The sequence below is a fragment of the Nelumbo nucifera genome, chromosome 1, assembly GCF_055504915.1.
Source record: "Nelumbo nucifera cultivar China Antique chromosome 1, China Antique-T2T, whole genome shotgun sequence".
Taxonomy (NCBI): Eukaryota; Viridiplantae; Streptophyta; class Magnoliopsida; order Proteales; family Nelumbonaceae; genus Nelumbo; species Nelumbo nucifera.
In genome coordinates this window covers 66,538,999-66,560,864 of record NC_142649.1, presented here as the reverse complement: position 1 = coordinate 66,560,864, position 21,866 = coordinate 66,538,999, and the positions used below count along the sequence as shown (strand labels likewise).

Here is a 21,866-nt window from a genome sequence, read left to right as displayed (position 1 = left end):
GAAGAGGATCTCTATTTATGGGAGAGGTCCCGAGATCCTAAAAAATAGGAGATGAGGATATTCGCTCCGCATCAGGGAAGGGAATATTTGATTCGGTGTCAATTATTAGATGCGTTATTATCCTTGATATCCCTCATTACTCACATGTGCTATTATCCTTTTTGGGTGTCATAACTAATCCTGTGGCAATAGTGACGCCATTGTTTGGTAGTTGGTACTTTGTCAATTCATGTGGCGGTTAGCGAAGTCTTTTGTCGTCGTGGATTCGTGTGTGTCTGGGCACATGCGGGCCTCACCGTGGGCTCAGCCTACTGTCTTCTCTAACCCGTCATCTAGAGCGGGATCGCGGGCTGTAAGTTTATCACGCGTCGTAGCAAGTGTGGCTTCATCACACACTCGGGTGTGCTTGGGTCTCTTAGGCGGGTCTTCCTGAGGTTTATTTAGGTTTGGGTGTTGATTGGACTTGGTGGATTGCGGGTTTATCGCGGCTCTGCTTAATGTGTTGTGGGCCCATCGAATGTGCCGCAGGTTCATCACAAAGTGCACTTTCGATGTCACATCGAGAAAATTCCTTAGGTACATGATAACTATTAGATAGTGTATGCCCTTAGGTCCAATCAGATTGATGTACATAAACATTTATCTATAAATGAATAAAGTACATTATTGTTTCATGTTCATATTTGTATGTTTTTCTGTGAATTACCCCTTAAACTAGACACTTCAGAGACTCGTGTTAGTTTGGAAGGTTCTCATCCATTGGATACTTGAGGAGTTTATCCTGATAAGGATGACACTGGTGGGCTGCCAAACAATTGGAGCAGCTTGTTTCAACTTCTAGGGTTTGACCCCAAGCACAGCTAGTCGGTGTTTACAAGAAGAACTGAACCCAGACCAATTTCTAGCTATGTCCTAGACCTTGAAGATAGATGGGCAAAACTAAATAGTTGCACTTAACACCATACTTGATTATGATACTACAATAGGTATTGGATTAAGCTGACTTTGATGTACCAACTAGTGAGATCTAATAAGGGTCAAATAACTGGGCATGTTGGGGTAGTTTGGAAAATTAGTTGGGTGGGTGATCATAGTGATAGAATCGACTCCTGTTGTCAAACAAAGTGAATATCGGGCTTTACACTCGCTTTGATGGAAACCTAAATTACCAATAGTGGATTTCAATTGTACTTGAAATTTGATTTGCAAAATGTATCTATATGTTGTATTTCTATTTTATGAAAAAGGTTTTAATCCCGTGATCCATTCGAGCATAAAGTGTGACACTACATCTTGTAGTTAAGGGAGAGGTCCTCGTAGAATTGGGTAGTGTTCTGATGATTACGAGTAGAGAGGTTAAGTGTAAGAGACCATTACATGGTTGATTACCTGATAGACTTTATCTTACATAAGTCCATTATCCTTGATTCTTCATAGGGTGGTTGAATCCAATGATCATTTAGTTGTTAATATTGGGCCTAGGTGTTCTGATGATTAGGATTGAACCCTTATGGACTTGTGTGGGACCTTTGTAAGGTCCCACACCATACAATATTTAGGCCCAAAGTGGCCATGCAACACTTAGGGACGTGAACAATCGGAGAAAATGGGCCTTAGGCCCATTACTAATATGATTAGTTAAGTGATCACATGACAACTTGACTTGGGTTGAAAATGGGCATGGATCTAGGTATAGAGCACCTATCCTCTCAAGAGGATAATGCTTATCAATTAAAGATAGAGCCCTGATCCAAATTTGATTTGGATCATCTCCTAATTAGATTAGGAGAGTGCTCTATATAAAGGAGAAAGAGGGGAGAGTCCAATTTAGCCAATTCTCTCCACTCTCTTGTTCTCGCTTGCCTCCCAAAAACCCAAGCACAATCTAACCATTGCAAGAACTAAATTTTATCAATTTTTCCACTTTGTTTTTGTAAGAAAAATATTGGGGAAATCAGACTCACAAATCCCATCCAATCCAAGCAAATTGGATAGCAGCTTTGGTGAAACGGTGTTACTGAATCGGCTTCTCATACACACTACACCATCTTCAGTTGGAGGCCAATTTTGGGACTAGTATTGGGCATGAATTACCACTCTGAAAGCTACAATTTATGGACTCCATATCATGTATAGTCAGTTTTGAATTCTGTTTCAAATTTGGTCCGATTCAGTACAAGATTGATTTAGAATTTTCAAATTTCAAAATCACCAAGAAATCGATTCCTGAGTTGGTTTAGAAAATTTTTGAAAATCGCCTACCCATCAAGCATGGTTGGACCATCCATAATCTGATTTCTAACCCTTTAAACAAACTCGACATGGCACCAAAGCTAATACAGAGAAAATCCGAGCTATCTTAGATATGCTACTATCGAGACCCGTTAAGGAAGTCCACCGACGCCGTCCGAATTGTTGAACTTAGCCATTTCATGTTGAGGTCGGTAGGAAGATTTCTACCCTTTTTCCAAGCCATTAAGAAGGTGAAAGACTTCCAATGGACCGAAGAATGTTAGTAGACTTTCGAAAAACTGAATGAATACCTCAGTTCGCCTCCGTTGTTGATGAGGCCAGAGCCCGAAGATGAGTTGCACCTGTACTTGTCAGTAGGTGACAAAGTTATCAATTTAGTACTGGTTTGGATGGAGGAGAAGGTGTTGCGACTCAGCTACCATGTTAGTAGGGTCCTACTTCCAATCAAAACTAGGTTCTCAAAATGGAAATGGTTATCTTTGCTCTAATCATTTCAGCTCGAAAGCTATGGCCTTATTTCTAGGCCCATACAATCGTCGTGCTCACTAACCAGCCACTACGGAAAGTCCTTCAAAAACCTAAAGTATTAGAAAAATGCACAAAGTGGGTAGTGGAACTCAGTAAGTTTGATATTCAATTCAAACCACGACCTACTACCAAAGCTCAAATTCTAGCAGATTTCATCATTGAGTGCACCTTCATCTAAAAAAACATTGAGCCCAACTAAACCATTCAATAGTTTGGAAACCACTACCAACTTAGCATCCTCAACCACTTCGGCAAAAGAATCCTAGGTACTCCACGTGGATAGCTCATCCAACCAGAAGGGTAGCGGTGTCAAACTAGTCCTTTTTGGACCTATTGAAGTAAAGATTGAGTATGCTTTTTGATTTTGGTTTAAAGCCCCAAAAAATGAAGAAGAGTATGAGGCATTGTTACCTGGATTATCATTACCCAGAGAAGTCAGCATAAGGAGAATAGCCATTTACAATGACTCCTAGCTCATCATCAACCAAGTGAATGGGCACTACGAAGCTCAGGAGTCGGCCATAACCAAATATTTGGCAAAGGTATGGGAACTCGCCCAATAGTTTGACTCATTCACTATCCACCAGATCTTGAGATAAGCTGGCATGTTTTATGGAATCTAATGCCCAAAGGTCAATTCACGTAGAAGACCTGGCACGCACTTGTATAGAAGAGACATCGATGGCCGATGTCTCCTCGATTCTAGCTACAGAACCGAGCTATATAGACCCTATTATAGAATATCTACGCCAAGGTACTTTGGCAACTAACCAAGGTAAAGCCCAAAAAATCCAATGCAGATCAGCTTGCTACACCTTCATAAGAGACTAGCTATACAAAAAGTTTTTTATCTTGCTCTACCTCAAATATCTCAGGCCTAATGAAGCCAACTATGTGCTGAGGGAGATCCACGAAGGGATTTGCGGAGAACACTTGAGGGGCAAGTAAGCTGACTTAGAAAGCACTTTGGTGAGGGTATTATTGGTTCACTATGAAGGAGGATGCCAGCCAACAATGAGGTTGATTTCAGTGTCAAACCAACATACCACATTGTTCAGCCATCGATCTGTAGTACCTCACAAATCCTTGGCCATTTTCCTAGTAGGGGATCAACATCCTTGGTTCATTTCCCCCAGCCACTGTTAAGAGAAGGTTCTTGTTGTTTCCATCAATTATTTCACCAAGTGGCTGTAAGCCAAGCCCCTCGTCACTATTACAGCTCAACACATTCAAAGTTTCTTCTATAAGAACATTATATGCAAGTTTGGGTTACCATGGGTGCTAGTCTCAAATAACGGGAAACATTTAGTGACCTAAAGTTTCAAGATTTCTAATTTGAGTTGGGAATCCACTAGAGATTTACTTCGGATTCCTACCATTAAACCAATGGGCAGGCCATGCTAACTAACAGGACGTTCCTCCATGGGTTAAAGGCTTGTCCCGCTTGAGCTAAGGGACAATGGGTTGAAGAGCTCCCTAGTGTGCTATAGGTTTACTAAACTACAAGTAGAACAACCATAGGAGAAATTCCATTCAACCTCACTTTTAGCACTGATGTAGACATTCTAATTGAAATTGAAGTATCGACCCTGAGACCTACGACAAAGAAGAGAATGATGATGAGCTCCAAACTAATTTGGACTTGATAGAGGAAGTATATGAGCAAGCTTCCCCACAAGAGACCTTATACTTCAAAAGGTCATTGTACCTGAGGTAGGTTCTACAAAACTTGGCCCAAAGTGGGAGGGACCCTACAAGGTAGTTAAGGTGCTCGGACCTAGAACTTACCAACTTGAAAAATTGAAAGGAAGACTAGTACCTCATACATAGAATACCAAGAACCTAAAATTGTACTACTAGTGATTTTATCTTCATTTCCCATAAGGTTTAGAGCTCAATTCGCCACTTTGATTAATTTGACTTAGTCCAATTTACTCTTAAGGCTATGTTTGGTTACAATGCAAATAAATTTGCACTAATGCAAAACCATGGCAGTGCAAATGATTTGAGTGTAAATTGTGACCTATTTTCATTTCAAATTTTAACTTATTTTGTTTGATTGCAATACAAATGAAGTAAATTAAGACATGAAGCAAAATAAAGTATAACCCAGAACAAAATTAAATGAGAATTTACATTTTTTCATTTGCACTCCCATGCATTTGTACTAGTGCAAATAAAATTGCACTACAACCAAACATAACCTAAGGAGTTTAGTTCAATTTATTTCATGTAGTTGTATAATTCAACTTGTTGTTGCAAGATGGGATAACTCAGGTGGACAAATCCAAACTTGGCCTCCATTCACCGGGACAACTCGGGTGGACAAGTCTGAACTACCCAAGAATGAGATCAATTATCTCGTCTTGCTTTATTGAATCTTGGCTAGGAATCATTTTGAACTCAACCACCTCAAACTGACATGTGAAATATTTGAGAAAAGTCAAACTTAGAATTCGTGCAGATCAATAAGCCAAGAGGTCATTTCATTGCCTTAGAATAATTTTGACATTACAAAAAGAAAGAGAGAATGGAACAACAACGATAATAAAAGAGAGAAGAAAAAAGTTGAGCATGGAAGCCCAGAATACATCAGTTTGTATATACAAGGTCCAGAAAAAGAGGCAAACATTTTCAGGCATCGTTCAGGGACATGTTATCTCCAGCCTCCTCACCAACCCCAATTTCTTTGGTGATGGTTGATAGCTTCAATCCTACCACTATGACCTCTGAGTGTTATGCCGCGATGAGTTGACGATAGATCTTGAATCCCTTGATCAAGGACGCAAAAGCATTATTCATCCTAGTTAGCGTGGAACTTGGGAGAGGCAGTGTAGTCTTTATGGCCTTCACCCTAGCAACCTTTAACTCCTCGGCATGCTCGGCTACCTTGTTCTCTAATTCACCTAGGAGAATGGTGGTGTTCTTGTCTGATTCGATTAGCTTCTTAGACAACTTGACCCTCTCCCATTTAGCATCCACTACCCTCTCTTCCATGTTGGCAAGGCTGGACTTCGCCTAAGCTCGTAGTGTGCTCACCTTAGCATTCAATGTGTTGATCTCCACCATAGCCACATCTATCTTGCCCTGAGAAACCCCCACTTCCTTCTTGTTGGCCTCGTATTGTCTGGTGCACGCCTCAACCCATCCTAGAATTGCTTGTGCCAAGGAGTTGGCCTAAAAAATATTAGTTAATTCAAATCAGCTCGCAACGAAAGGGAAGAGTTTGAACTAGAGCAGGGTTATGCACTTACCATTATGATGTGTTGAACTAGTAGGGCTCCAAGCACCATGTCAGCTTGATTCCCCATTTCCCAAAGGTTATCAAGGAACAAAATCTCCTTGCTTGGCTTGAGACCATCCTAGGGTCCTTTTCTTTCTCATTCATCTGCACTGATTAGGAGTGAGCAATAGTGTCAACTCAGAGACCTACCCTTGTGTTTCTCCCATGATGGTGACTGGGTCCTCAATGTGCCAACCCCTTTGTTGTTGAGAGCTATTGGGTCTTGCTTGATAAGGGGGATCGTAGACCTACTAGACTCTGCCTGCTCCTACCTGGCTTCCTCCATTGGCATTGCCATCTTCACGTCCTCGACATTGATATGCATGATTTTTGAAGTGTTGGCACCCCTCTTAGTCAACCTTTGCTCATCCCTCATAGCTCGGAATGTTTCAAGCTTCATTAGCTTCCTCTTCTTCTAAACTACAACGGATGTGGCAATGATGTCCATGTTCATGTTTGGCATTCCTGTTGCCAGAGACAAAGAAAGTTAGATAGCAATCCAAGGTAAGACCATAATAAATAAAAAAAACACCTAAGTATAGAAAGCGACCTACTAGCTGGACTCAGACCGACATGGACTAGTTGTTCCTCGGCTAAGTAATCCCTGACTTGTATTTTCTTGTCAACCAGGTCCTTAACTAACTCTTTCTCAGCCCCGATTAAGGATTCTCTATCTAGTTTTTCTATGGCTATAACCCACTTCAAGGTGAAGGGCCATCCTCCTTCGTTCACCACATAAAAGAATTTGTCCTTTCAAGCCATCAACTAGTTAATGCTGAGATCACTATGATAGATAGAAAAAAACCATCTTCGTTGGCCAGATATTTTATTTGATAGATGCCCCTGAATGTCTTTGTTAGACAGCGTATGCCCTTAGCTCCAATCAGAATGATGTATATTATGACATTTAATGTAAATGAATAAAATACATTTTTGATTCATGTTATTATGGTGTGTTTCTATGTAATACCCTTAAATTGGACACATATGAGACTCGTGTTAGTTTAGAATCTTCACAGCTGTTGGATAGACCTGGGGAGATAGATTGCCTCAGCTGCCAGGGTGAGACCTAAGGTACATGCAGGGTGAGTTTGCTTGAAACCCTGAACCGGACCAGAATTCAAGTATTGCCCTGGACCTTGGAGACAGATGGCCAAAACAGAAATGTTACACCTGACCCCTAGACTCGATTATGATATTGCACTAGGTGTTGGATTGGGCTGTCTTTGATATGCCAATCAGTGAGATCCTTAGAAGGGGTCAAAACTTAAGTATGTTGGGACAATCTGAGAATTCATCTGAGTAGGTGATCATAGTGACAGGATCAGCCCCTTTGTCGGACAAAGTGAATGATCAGAGATGCACTCTCTCTGATGGAAACCAAAGCTGTCGGTAGCCGATTTCAACCGTTGAAATTTGTTTTACAAAATATATTTATATAGAGATACACATACATACATACATACATACATACATACATACATACATACATACATACATATATATATATATATATATTATGGTTTCAAAATGTTTTAATTCCCGGGATCCATGTGAGTATAGAGTGCAGCACTGTTCCTTGCAGCCGAGGGAGAGTCCTCTCTTGTCGGGCAGTGTTTGATCATTATGGTTGAGAGGTTAAGTGTAAGACCATTGAGGGTAATGCCTGATGGGCTAATCTTGCATCTGCCTACAGTGTAAATGTTGGGCCCAAGAGCCCATGGTGATGGACTCAAGGGTTCACTGTCTCCTACAGTGAATTCGGTCAGGCCTTGTAACAGAGGCTACGCTGAACCCATGTGGCTGATGTGTAGATCAATGTTTGGGTCCCACGCCATACAAAGATACCCAACTGGGCAACAGTTTGGAGGATAAGTGAGCACATGGACTTAATGGGCCTAAAGTCCAATTCGAACTGGTTTAATATGATTAATTAAAGAGGGGCGGTTCTGGGATTTAGATCAGTAGATAGGATAAGGGATTTTCCCTATCCACTCAAAGAGTCCAGATCTAAATAGATATTTGGATAAGGAAACTTCTAATTAGATTAGGATGGCTGATCTTTATCTGCAGATAAGATAAGGGATTTTCCTTATCTCTTAAAGAGAGTCCAGATCCAAATACAAGATTTGGATTAGGAAACTTCTAATGAGATTAGGAGAACCTCTCTTTAAGGCTATAAATAGAGGAAAAGGGTGAACCCCAGTTCATCCTTCAAGATTACTGATTCAAGAGAGAAGACAACTGCAGTTGGACTGACGCCATCTTCTGCTCTTGCCTTCTTCTATTGTTACCGCCATAGCCAGTTCGATCTCCACCTGTAGGAGCGATCAAGAAAGGTTCTTGATATCAGTTTTTGGAAGAAAAACTGATATGAAGTCTTGCTCACTCGCCCTTCATCAGATTCTTGGTGAAGAATCATGTTCTTGCCGAAGAACCACCCTGCTGATTCTACTCCATCCTACGCTGTGTCATCTTCAGTGGGAGCAGTCTTTGGTGATCTCCTTGGGCATGAACACCTTCATTTGGAGTTACTACTACTCTGTATCAGGTATATCCCTCTCCTACCTTTTGGTTTCAGATCTGGTCTGGTTTTGGGTTCAAGATTGATCATTGAAAATGCAGTTTTCTAAAATAGCGAATGTAATTCCCATATGGGAGAGAGAGAAATTTTTGAAATTTCGCTCAACCTACCTGCAGGGTTCGGCCATCCATATGATGGATCTCTCATCCCTTTAGTCTTCATGTTTAGGGAGAAGTTGAGTTGATGGCAGATTGAGGCGGTGCCTATCAGAACCTTAACGGAGTTCCAGTGGAGCTAGCCTAGGGTGATGTCATAATAGATCGGGTCAAGGGAGGATAAACCTAAAATTCTTAGGGACATAACTTCCTGATTTGGTATAAATCACAAAATTTAACCGAGTTGGGCCAAACTCAGACTTCTTCCTTGAAGCTAAGGCCCTTTTATGGGAACATTGGCACTCTTCAACTGGGGACACCTCTTACCCGACTTGTGCACCCACCTGCTCCTCTCCCTCTAAGTATTCGAACTAACTAGACATACTAAAAAAACAATGGAAGGAATAATGGAAGGAGAGTCACCTAGAAGTGGAAGATCTAAAGGACTCGACTGACCTGGCTCTACATGGACTTCTTTATCACATACCAAGCTCTCCAACCTTACAATGGGGTAACTCCACAATGGACAAGTGAGAAATGTTTCCCTATGACCCTACTATTTATAAGCAAAGGTAGTGGATCATCAATGGCCCAAGTCCATTTGATCCAAGTGTAGATAGTCATGATGGTTTGTCTTCTCGAGGTACAAATTTATTTTAGTGCATTTTTTGGTGTCTATGGAAGTTAATTACTCGCGTGAAGTCCGCACGTACAACGACAAGATCTATCAGACGGTTCTAAACCAGCATAACGAACTTGTGGGAATTCAAGACCTATTAGAAACCCACCACCGGTGCATTTGACAAGAATTACCCACTACCAATCTACTTCCTTCACCCAAGATATTCACCTTGAGCTCAGAAATGGGGGAAATTGATGAGGGACGACCTACCCTCTAACTATACTTCAACAAGTGTCGACAAGAACGTTGTATGGCTCTTCATTACCATACGTGGCAAGACTGTGCTTAAATAGTAGTTTAGGCCATTATTGGCAGCTCGACCCCAAGTGTCTAAGTAACAACCGATCTCCAACCTAGAATAGGTCTAGGAATGTACTCTCAACCTAGAAGCATAATGCTCACTCTTGACCTGGTCCATCCAACCCAAGCTACCTCCAACCTACAAGATGAACTTGCTCTTATCTCTAACATCAACATAGAAGAGTTGACCTATGCCTTATGCAAGCATAGATGCCCACTTGGCGATGTTGGTAACCCACCCCCACTTAGGGGTGCTCATAGTTCGGTTAATTGAACCGTGAGCCTATTTTTGAAACCAAACTGGTATTATTGTTTTTTGGAAAATTGGTAACCGAAGCCAATCAGTTAACCGATTGATCAATTTGGTTTGTCAATTTTTTTATTTATAATATATATTATAAAAAATATATAAATATATAATAAAAAACTAGAAATATATATTTTTATATTTTAAATAATACATTATATATTATAACTATATATAATACATATTTATTAATTTATAATATTTAAAAATACCGAACCAGCCAGTTCCTAATTTTTGGTTCGGTTTCGGTTGGTTTTTCAGTTTTTCTTGCTCACCCCTAGTGAACATATAGCTCGAACCTTCCCCATGAATGGCGGATGTGCTGCCATCAATTGCCTAGACGTGCCTATTAAGATCGGCCACTTAGCTCACCCTTCACACCACATTTTGGCTAAGCCATGAGCCCTATACATAGGTACATTGTCATCGCTTGAAATCACTATGGCATTCTAATTCCTACTCTTGCTTCCTTTACCACCTTGAACAACTCGGCATCCACTATCTTGATCATCGGAGTCCTTAGCCCAGAATATCCACCTGGGCCCCCTCTAATGTTTTGTTTTTGTAGTTTTTACCACAAAAGCCCACACCTAAGCTCGGGACATCCAACAGAGGTCAAAACTTTTGATCTTCATTAGATTCATATCTCCATAGTCCATACACATAGACTCTATTGTTTCTTTGGAGACATCCGATGAAATTGGAATGATACACATAGGCTCTCTTTGGATTTGTATTGAACATATTTATATTGCCCAAACGAAGCTTATAAAAGTACAAATTGCTAATTTGCTAAGCTTGAAGGCAGTAGGTGTCAACAAAAAAGGAAAAATTCTCGATTAGTACCTTGTACTTTGGGCCTAGGGCCACTTTGGTTCTTGAACTTTAATTCAGTGCCTGAATTTCGAAACATGCCAATCCAGTCCATATCATTAATCTGTCATTAAATAACATGTAAAAAGACACAAACGCCCTTCAAGTGTCATTTAATTTTCTTTATCAACCATCCGCTCGAATTAGAACCAACTATAAAAATTTTCCTCCCTAACCATGTCACGTGTCCTACATGGAAGACTAGGTCTCACCATCTTTTGTTTATACTTTTGTGTCAACTTGTACAATATGGGAAGCCCTTCTTAGGAGGTATTCGGGGAAGCTGCTGGACTTGGAATTGATGTCTGATTGCGTTGACTGGCCAGTCAAGGACCAAATGCGATAGGCCTACCACCATTGTTTCCTTACTGTGGAGATCACAGAACGTTGGGGAGCTGTATGAAGTAATGATTGAGTTTTATCAGCCTAGGTGTTCACTGCACGACCTTGAAGGTCCCCCTCCATCACAGAGTTGGAATTGGGTGGCTAAAATACTATTCACCGTTTAATAGTCAAGTGACAGGGAAAAATCAAAGGAGAGAAATCGGATCAACTCTCAGAGCCGGTCTGACCGGTGTTGGATTAAACAATCAAGAGACATGGAGAAATCCTCATCTTCTCCCACACCAAATCTACCAATTCCAAATTCCCATTCCCCCTCTTCATTCCCAAATCCCGTATTGCAGAATTAAAAATCAAGCTATAGCATGGAATGGAAGAACAAATTTAGAAATACAAGTATAACAGAATAAAGAAAAGTAATTAAGAAGAACAAATTAAACCCAAAATGATTAGAAGAACTATATATTGCATATATATTTGTATTCTCATCAATACTCTTTCTTGAAAACGTTGACAGTAGAACAAGTAGAGAACTAGAGAGAGATGTAGTAAGAAGCAGAAGAAGATTCATGGATTTTAATTTGATCTCTCATTCATTTTCGCAGCACTGAACACTGTATCTCTAGTTATGTTTTGTCATACATAAGATCAACAAATATGTCGTTACAAATTCAAAAACTACCTGATGTAACCGTCCCTGGTCACATACCAATTTTTTTTGTGATGTACCAATTTTTTGGCTAAGTACCTCGTCATTTGACATGCTCCTAGGTGGCCTGTGACTCAGAGGATGATGGAGCTCCCTAGTGGCGAACTGCCTGGTGATGAGCTACTTGGTGGTAAGCTACTTGGTGACGAGCTCCCTGGTGACGAGTTCCCTGGTGGTGAGCTACCTGGTGACAAGCTCCCTAGTGGAGAGTTACCTTGATGAGCTGTTGGGTGCGCTGCCTTGGTGGTGAGCTTCCTAGTGTAGTGCAACCCGATTGCCCTCTGCATGAGATGATCTGCTCCTCTTTGTAGACGGCGGGAGCTGAGGAACCTGCAAGAACTGAATTAGAGGACCCGGGGGGTGTTTACCCGGTGGGGCCACTCCGATGGATAAGTTAGCACTCCTATAATAGAGAGCTCGAAGATGATATTAAGGAAATGAGAGAGCTAGAGAGCAGGGGTTACCTCCAATTTTCATCCCCCTTTCCCCTCTAGGGGTCAGGGCTCTTATATAGCGGTGTCCTGAGAGTTCTGGCGTAACCACCTCTGACTCTCTGCCACAGCCGTTACTTGCCAGGGCTGAGCCGGTGGGCGCAAGTAACCATTGCAGGGTACGGTCCTGTCAGACATGAGGCGTTGTCAGAGTTGGCAGGCACGACACCGCCTGGCTAGAGACGTGGATGCAGTCTCCAGATCTGGCAGGTATGGTTGTCAGGTAGGAAATCTTCTTGTGATACGCCGAGCTGCCTGTAAGTGCCGAGCTGTTCCTAAGTGGCGAGCTCTTCGTAAGACGCCAGGCTGCCTGTGGAGTGGCCAGCTGCCTGTAAGTGGCGAGCTGCCTGTAGGTGCTGAGCTGCCTGTAAGTGCCGAGCTGCCCCTAAGTGGCGAGCTCTTCATAAGACGCCAGGCTGCCTGTGGAGTGGCCAGCAGTTTCCTGTGGCGAGCTGCCTATGTTGAGCTGCCTGTAAGTGGTGAGTTGCCTATAGGTGGCGAGTTGCCCCTAAGTGGCGAGCTTCCTGTAGGTGGCGAGCTACCTATGTTGAGCTGCCCCTAAGTGGCGAGCTCTTCGTAAGACGCTAGGCTGCCTGTAAGTGTCGAGCTGCCCCTAAGTGGCGAGCTACCTAGTTGTCAAGAGGCTGCACTTAGTTGGCATGAGGTGCCAGGTGTCATATTTTCACTGGAGGGCCAAATCCGCCCTCATCACTACCCATTTGATCGGTAGCCTTAATAGTACAGTACAGGCACTTCTCGTCATAGTATAGAGTGAACCGACTCAAGGAACACTGACTCTGTGAAAGAGTCATGGAATGTTGGATATCGGTTTTCTGATTGGCCCTTATGGGGTTAGTAAATGAAACAACTTTGTCTTACTCCTTTTTTTCTCATTTTCCTGAATTTTTTACAAAAAATAGAATACAGATAAAATCTCCTTGAGAGTTTAGGCTCTCTTTCATTTTTGAGGAAGAAGATGATGATCAATGTTTTAATTTCAAGAATAATTTTGACATTTTCAAAAGTCTCAAGTAGTACATGATAACATATGATACACATATCACTGACGGTCTGTTAAGGGCAAGTATTGGATTGGAATTCGGCTTCAGTTAGGGCACACTCTATACGTGCACCGTTCATGTAAAAGGAAAATGCACCACATGTCTTTAGCTTCATGTGACCTGACTGAAGCGTGCCATCCAAAGGGCACAACGTCTCCTTCACTGTCTTCTCTTGAAAATGTCAAGACATTTTCAACACGGTTTCCTAATTCGAAAATGTGAAGACTCATGACATTTCGACACTTCCTGTTCAGCTCTCGCTCACAGGGTTGTACTCCTTTCTCCTCCTTAGCCTCAACCTCCAAGTATAATCCTTGAGGAAGGAAAACAAACCAGAAAGGAGAAGAAGCAAAGCTGCTCATAACATATAAACTAAGCGAGATGGACACAGTATTTGAATCTCCGTGGCTGGGAAATTACTTTATTGATCAGAAAAAGGCTAATCAATGGTCTCATGTGAGGCCGTGAACTCACAACCCAACTTCAAACTATCCTTTGCAATTGCCTCAGACATGACGATGAGTCCTTGTCCACCGAAGATCTCCTCCCCAAAATCTTACGATCCTTCATCGAGGCTATTTCTACACTCAAGTCCACTGACTCTGGAGAGGTCTATCAGAATCCATCGAGTAGACAGTGAGTTCGCCCAGTTGTGATGACCCATTGATGGAAGATTCTGGTGAGAGTAGGAAGTCTTCAGCACTCAAGGATTGTAGAGGAGGTTATAAGAGAAGGTAATTGGCTTATCACATGCTGGAAAATAATGAAACAAACTTTGTTTTAGGCAAGGAAGATCTAGGGGTAACTCCCGCTGCTGCCGCTGGTCCCGATCATATTTTGGCCTGGGTTCACTGCTTACAGCCACCACCTCCTGATGGAGGGACAAAAGCTTATCAAAGTGTTGTTGTCGGTCTACCACCGTTGTGCTTCGTCTTGAACAAGGGAGTGTTCCAAATCTCAACAATGACAAAACAAAGAACGAAAGAAGAGGAAAAGGGAGGGGAAGACAAGAGAGAGAGAGAGAGAGATGAGAGGCTAGAGGTGGAGGTCTAAAATAGGAGAGAATCCACCATTGGTTCATCGCCACTGTCAAGGGAGAGAAGAGGAGAGTACTCGAAAAAATGGGTTTTGCTTAACTAAAGGTGTGAAACATCCCTTGCATACTTCAACCATTTACATGAACTAGAGGACGCGAGGCACATCCTCCAATTGCACGAACGGTTTTACTTATAAAACCGATTTCAGTTGGTGCAAAGTCCGTTCAAGCACCCATTATAGCCCTTGCATTGGGAATATCTCCCATTAAATAAAGGACAGAAGTGCGGAGATGTTCCCAATGCAAGGCCGTTTGAACGGTGTTCGAAAGGGCCTTCCACTGATTGAGATATTAGATAAGGGCAACTTTTGGGCCCTAATATCAATAAAAGTAATATATTTAATAAAATTTCAAAAATAAATTAACTTTTTAAAAATAATATAAAAGGGGGCAAAGTTACTATTCATCATCTTCTTCTTATAGACTATTCATCATAGACACCCGTCGCCGCCTTCGGCACGTCTTCGACTGTTGTCTTCGACAGTCACCTCTGACGATTGAGAAAGCGTCGCTGATAGTTGGACACCAGCAAGTGGTGGGGTTTGGAATCCATGAGTGTCGCAAAAAAAGCGGTCCTTGTCTTGGCCATCGTCGTCGTCGGTCGTCGACAGATAAGTGTTAGTCATTATGGGGGATCTGAGCTGAAGGTGTCGACAGATAAGCTGCCCTTATCTGATATAACCCCTTTTTTTTCCCGACTAAGAAATAGAACAGGAAAAGCTGCCTTTTGGGAGTTGCCAGTTCTTTGCTTGACCTGTTGTGCTTTGGCGGTTTCTTTGGTGCTCTAAATACTTGTTCATTTTCCTGCAAATCCAGAGAAAATTTGGAAAATATTTATTAACACTTCACTTATTTACCTATTTTAACCCGTTATGTGTAACTTGAACCCGTTATGAGTAAAATTTTCTTTCTCTGGCATCCCCTTTGCCACAGTATAAGCTAGAAACAGAATGGTCGTCTGGGGATAGCGACATCATCGTCAAGGAGAACCGGTTCGACAACGACATAGTCATTCCCAGATGGTTTTCCCAAACCACATAAGCCTTGCTTTCTAGATTTGGGGAAACCAGTGGATTTGGACATGGTCACCATCTATGGTTCAGGGAGAGTCATGAGTAAAATTTTCTTTCTCTCATTCACTCCCATTTGAGTAGTGAGATTTTTTTTTTTTTTTTAAATAGAGGCAAAGGGGTATGAAGTTTGTGAAAGATTTGAGGAGATGTTTCTGCAACTACATGCGACAATCTGAGACCTACTTGTCGGAAACGACAGTTAGAGGCGGCTGTCAGAGACGACAACAGTCGGAGACGTGCCGGAGGCGTGTCAAAGGCGGGGGCGAGTGGCTCTGAGAAGAAGATGAATAGTAACTTTGCCCCTTTTTGATATTATTTTTAAAAAGTTAATTTATTTTTAAAATTTTATTAAATATATTACTAGGACCCAAAAGTTACTCTTATGTGATGTAACTCCCATGAATTATCGCGTTTTAAAGTTTGAGGATGAAAGTGACACTATCCCAAATACAGAATACTAGTCAGCAAATTTTCGGAAAAGGCAGGGGTAGATATAAAAATACATCAAACCCTAGGGATGGCCTGTCAATAGAGAGCAGTCTGCACTCCACCTCAGCGTTGGAGTTGGAGGAAACACGATTTCAGAAGACAACATCAAAATAAGAAACAGGGCGAAGATCTGGGCGATTCGTTTTTGATTTCCAGTACGAGTTAGAGCTCGAGCTACTCCAATGGCGGAAGATCTAGTCCTAGACACGGCAATTAGAGACTGGGTTCTGATCCCTCTCTCTGTCGTCATGGTTCTTATTGGAATTCTTCGGTACTTCGTCTCCAAGTTAATGCGATCTTATCAATTGCCCGACGCCAAGGTCGTCAAAGAAGGGTAGAATAATAATTCAAACCGCTGCTTTCGTTCTCTTTATTCCTAAAGTTTTGATTTTGATCTTAGCTTGTTTTGAATAATTTCAGACAGGTTGTTATTAGGGCCAGGAATTTACGGGCGGCTGCAAATTTTATTCCCCTGAAGTCGTTTCGTGCTAGAAGGACGTATTTCAGTAATGAGGTTCCTTTCCTTCGGCTCATATTCGTGTTTATTACTTTATACAACTCAGTTTTGTTTTTTCGCGGAAATTTATGTTTTTTATTCATGCGTCGCTTCCTCATTCTAGATAAATATCTTTTTTTTTTTTTTTTGAGTAGGAAGATAAATATCTATTAACCAAGTGATTTTGACGAGTTATCTATTCTGTTTATTATACTAATAAGTAAGTTCGTTTCTTGCTTATAGAATTTCTTTTTCCTGCTTAAGCTTATTTAGTTTGTGTATGTTTTCATTCTAAGCATGGAAAGGACCTCTTTCTTTCTTTTATTTTTTCCTTTCGCCAGGGCCTTCTTGTTACATTCTTGGTTGCCATTCTTTGTGTCTTTTCAAATTTCTTTTTCATTTAGAGATATACCTGTGAAGCCACCACTTCACGTGAATAATTTATGCGTTTGGATCTTATACTAAACTCAACCAAGCTAATTCATAGCTGAACCATATGTCCCTCACTACACAAACCCTGTTCGATTGGTACAACTGTACATAGACTGGCATACCCTGTTCTGTGGTTGCATTCAACACCGAACTATATCCTCTTCTAAATCAAATGTCATCTGAAAACTGTTCATTGTTTGGTATGACAATTTTACTATCTGAGATCTGTTCATTGTAGCTTCAGTATGTTATGGTGGGCAATTGGGCATTGTCCCATGCTTTAGTGATGTAATCTTTTTCGAGGGAAGCTCTCTTCTTCTCTCATTAATGGAAATCTGTTACTTCTTTTCTCTGAATTCCACTGGGTTTCAGAATTCTTGAGTGTTCCACAAGGGAACTCATTTACTGACACAGGTTTATATGCTTCAAGTTCTGGTGATCCTTATGCTGCATCCATCATAGAATTTGAAATTATTTGCTGTAGCATTGCAGGAGAATGGGTTGCTGCATGTCCCTAAGGGCCAGGCTCAAAATGCACAAGCACAAATGTTCTCTGATCCCAACATGGCCATGGATATGATGAAGAAAAACCTCTCTATGATAATACCCCAGGTATTGTGATTTGTTTGATCCTTCTCTATACCCTGCTTGTTTGCACAATTGCTCAGATTGGACAATTTACTACTTTTTCCAATTTGTTATTTGTTGTTCAGACTCTTACTTTTGCGTGGGTCAATTTTTTCTTCTCTGGTTTTGTCGCAGGTGTGTCACTTCTTTTCACATTTGAAATATCAATGTTTCTGAATGCAATAGTAGTTATCTTAAATTAGATATCTGTGCAGCTGTTCTATTGATACTCAGTTTTGTTTTCATTGCTTCTGTAACTTTTGTTCTTTATCTCGTACCCTTGACCATTTTCAAGACCTACATGGTCAATTTACTATTTTTAACTTACATGTGATATTGTGGATGTGATTATAAGTATCTGATCTTATTTTATCTTTTCCTTTTTCAGCAAAGATACCCTTTCCACTGACTCAAAGGTTTAGATCAATGTTACAAAATGGAATTGACTTGAGCACAGTTGATGTTAGCTATGTGAGCAGCCGTTCATGGTACTATTATATTTCCTTAACAAGGAGATCCTTATTTTTAGTTCCTCCTACAATAGATTCCTTGGCGTTTGTCCTATACAAATTGTTACCTTTCAGTTTGACTTCAGGATGTGGAAGTCCTATATGATTAATAATTTCTGATGGGTTTGCCATTCTATTTCCTTCAGGTATTTTCTCAATCTATTTGGACTAAGGGGTCTATTTAGCCTCATTCTAGGAGAAGAAAATGGTCAGTGCTTGTTGTGTAATATGGCTAATGGGCATTTTTTCCCTCTTACTTCTAAAGAGATAAATCATAGATTTTGTATGATGTTTTTTTTTTTTTCCAACTCTATGATGATTATATTTAAATGTTACAGAAACTGATATGTATTTGCTAATGCAGCTACAGATGACACACAGCGAATGATGCAAATGAGTGGGTTTGGATTTGATCCTACAAGGGTATGTAATGTCTATCTTTCTGTCTTTCTGCTGGTTAACCTAATCATCAGACCTGTTCATGGGCCGGGCTTAGGCTTGGCTTTTGGCAAAATTTGAATGGGCCTGGCCTGAAGCCTGAGCCCGAAACAGTATAAAGCTGTTCCCGAAGCCTGGCCCATGAACAGGTCTACTAATCATTATCATCCATGCCTTATCCCAACTATATGGGGTTGGCTACATGAATCCTGTTTCACCAAGCTGTTCTATTTAAAGCCACTTTGATTAAATGAGATGTCTAAAATTGTTAGTGCCAAATATCTATAGCAAAATGCTACCCATATTGTAAGTAGCTTGAATGATAGCACAACACTGGTTTCTCCTTAAGAAGTGAAATACTCTAATTGAAGTGATCAGTGCGATCTTCTTGGTTTGGCATACTGTTAGGGACCACAAATTGTTGTCAGCCTTTTGTCCATTTGCTTAGCTTAAGATTTTTTTTAGCCTATTATATAAGAGTCCTTAGGTGTTAACTTTTCGGGCTGTAGAGAATTCAATTCACCAATGCATCCTAACATAAAGTCTAGCATAACATGTCAAACATCATGTGATTGATAAGTTGCTCCTATGTACTTTTACCATTTAATAAATATATGAACATGTGTCAGACATTATGAGAAGAATAATTGATCTTTATTTTCACTATTTGATTCTCTCTATAAATCTTGACAACTCATAATACCTTCTCTATCACTTGAAGAACTCTCCATTAAAACATTAGGTGCAAATGGTTCTGTATGGATTTAGACAAGATTGCCATTAAAGTCTAGGGATTTTTGGACTGCACTCCCCCTCAGAAATCTTTTTTGCAGCCCCCTCCTAGTTTACTAGTAGCCCCCCCCCCCTATAAACTACATCCTGCCCGTGTATTTGGCATCAATCCACGGGCAGGATTCAGTCCACTCCTAGGTGGAGCTAGGATTTCCTAGGGGTGGACTGAATCATAAAAACCCCTAAAGTCTAATCTTTGTTGGCCTCTAATTTTGCAAGTTAAATGAACTTTGATTTCCCCTACAGCTTTTGACAAAACCATATAACCACCTCTATCAAGGACATTAATAGAAAATAACCATTTCATTATGGGACAGGAAATGTAAATGAGAATATGTATTGTACAATGGATTTGAGCTGTTTCTATACAGGAAGGTCCTTCCCACACTCCTAGTTACACTATCAGCTTCAGAATTGATATATCTAGGAATCTGATGCACAGATAAAGGGAAGTAATTCAAATGTCTCTGGTTTCATCGAGGTAGTTCACCAATCTCCATGGGCTAGAAGCCAGCCCTATTAGTCCATCTTATGGCATTAATTAAGACACTGTTTACTAGAGCTGCAAATTGGGCTGCCTGATTTAAAGAATTTCAATTACATCGGGCTTTTGGGTTAGTTTTTGGGCCAATTGAAAATTTAACAAATTCCCAACCCAACTTGCACCCCTACCATTCACCATTTATGTGGTGAATCCATGGGCGGGTAAGCAAAACAACTCTCTTAGAATTGATTGCATCAGTATCCCCAATTGGACCCCAACCACAGAAGCACCTGGGTTTCCAAGAAAACTGCTGTCAAAGTAAAGACTGGCCTGTTACTCTTGAAGGAAGAAAAGTTCTTAGCTGGGGCATTTGGATTTATTGATCTCCACTAAATTTCTTTGAAGAGATTGAGATAGATACCCTAAATTCTTCTGTTGCACAAACCCTAAGTTGACCAATAAGAGAATCTGGCCCTAATTGCTTAGGAAGCAATTTTTCCTTCACACCCAATTGTTTCTCTCCTCCCATAAACCAAACATGATGGCATGTGTGATTGCCTTCATGTCTATAGCACTGTTAGGGGCTAATAAGTACGGCCTTATGAAACCTAATGGAAGTGTCAACGTCTCCTATGTAAATCTCTACATTTTTGTTTAACACTGATGATCTTGTAACTTTATTATTATTTTTTTATTTTGCATTTTACAGAGCTTGAGTGCAGAGAAAGACAGTCTTGACATAGTTCAACATGAGTGGGCCCTGCCAAAATTTGAGCAGCGTGCTGAAGCAGTCTTGAGAAGACTTGTAAGATGAGTTTTGTACTAGAGCCACAAATTTTCCTCCGCAGATACTGGTGGTTCACTGGTTTAATCTACTTTCTTTGTGCATTTTTTGTGGTTAAATTCCACGGTAATTGATGAATCTTTTTACATTTTTGGAACTATTTTTGTAATGTTATCTGATCAATCCCACTCAAACCTTATGTTGTGAAAAACCCCAAAAAAGCAAATTCGAATTGCACCAAAAATGAAAGTAAAACAGAGTTAAAGAGAAGCAAGCACAGAGAACACAGATTTACATGGTTCGGCTTATAGCCTACGTCCACAGGCGAAGGAGCAGAAATTCACTATATAGTAACTAATGGAGAAGAAATACAGAGTTGTGCACTCACAATCTCACTCAGAAAACCCTAAACCTCAAAAATACACCCAATGTCTCTCTTTTCTCAAAAGACAGACCAAGTGTACAAGAGAAAACCCCCCCGAAATACACAACTCTTCGTATTTGGTTTGGACCTATAAGCTGAATATTGATCGGGTCCAAACTATTGTGGGGGTGTGAAATTTTGTCTTTGGGTTTTTCTCAAATTATTGCAGAGCGAATTCATGAAGTGAGTCGCACAAACATAACACCTTAGTTGGATTAATAGTGATTACTAATGCAATGTCGATCTATTATATTTGAGCTTGTATTTGATTATCAGAAAGAGCATGTAGAAACAGGTAATCTGTAATCTCTTCACTAAAGCACGAGAAGTACCCAGCAAACTTCACCAAGCGGGTGATGTAACGAGGTATTCAGCCAACATAACACTGATTTATTTGGAGGCAAGGAGAGTATGCTCTTAAGCCAATTGACAAACTTGCTTTCCAACCAGGCCATCAAGGAGAACACTATCGATGATTTACGCTGATCCAGCACAATAATGCACAAGTCAATCAAACGTCCCAATGTGAGAGAATATATATGGCATGAAGCCATGAAGTTCTCATGAAGAGTGCAAACCTCAAAGTGAAATATTGGCATGGTACCACTCTCAGTCATACCATTCCAAGGCACAACTAAGACTTGCACCATGATGACTACTACCTTTAAACTACCAGTCCCTGGGGCACAAACCGTTTTATCATGCAGACTTTTC

General features: G+C 40.8%; 1 protein-coding gene across 1 annotated transcript; it reads left to right on the top strand.

The window, feature by feature from the left end:
- The first annotated feature begins 16,200 nt into the window (after window positions 1-16,200).
- On the top strand, window positions 16,201-20,998 carry LOC104594178 (uncharacterized). Its single transcript, XM_010254360.3, has 8 exons — window positions 16,201-16,500; window positions 16,587-16,680; window positions 17,587-17,706; window positions 17,808-17,856; window positions 18,110-18,209; window positions 18,377-18,438; window positions 18,595-18,653; window positions 20,654-20,998. The coding sequence occupies exons 1-8, from the start codon at window positions 16,349-16,351 to the stop codon at window positions 20,756-20,758; spliced, it is 741 nt and encodes a 246-aa protein (XP_010252662.1). The 5' UTR covers window positions 16,201-16,348; the 3' UTR covers window positions 20,759-20,998.
- Window positions 20,999-21,866: the final 868 nt, after the last annotated feature.

What these genes read in the sequence shown, in the direction of transcription:
- LOC104594178 (XM_010254360.3), top strand. Translation starts at nt 16,349, where the DNA reads ATGGCGGAAGATCTAGTCCTAGACACGGCAATTAGAGACTGGGTTCTG. An exon ending in CTTCTCTGGTTTTGTCGCAG is followed by an intron (nt 17,857 to 18,109) that starts GTGTGTCACTTC and finishes TTCCTTTTTCAG; the next exon opens with CAAAGATACCCTTTCCACTG. An exon ending in TTGGATTTGATCCTACAAGG is followed by an intron (nt 18,654 to 20,653) that starts GTATGTAATGTC and finishes TGCATTTTACAG; the next exon opens with AGCTTGAGTGCAGAGAAAGA.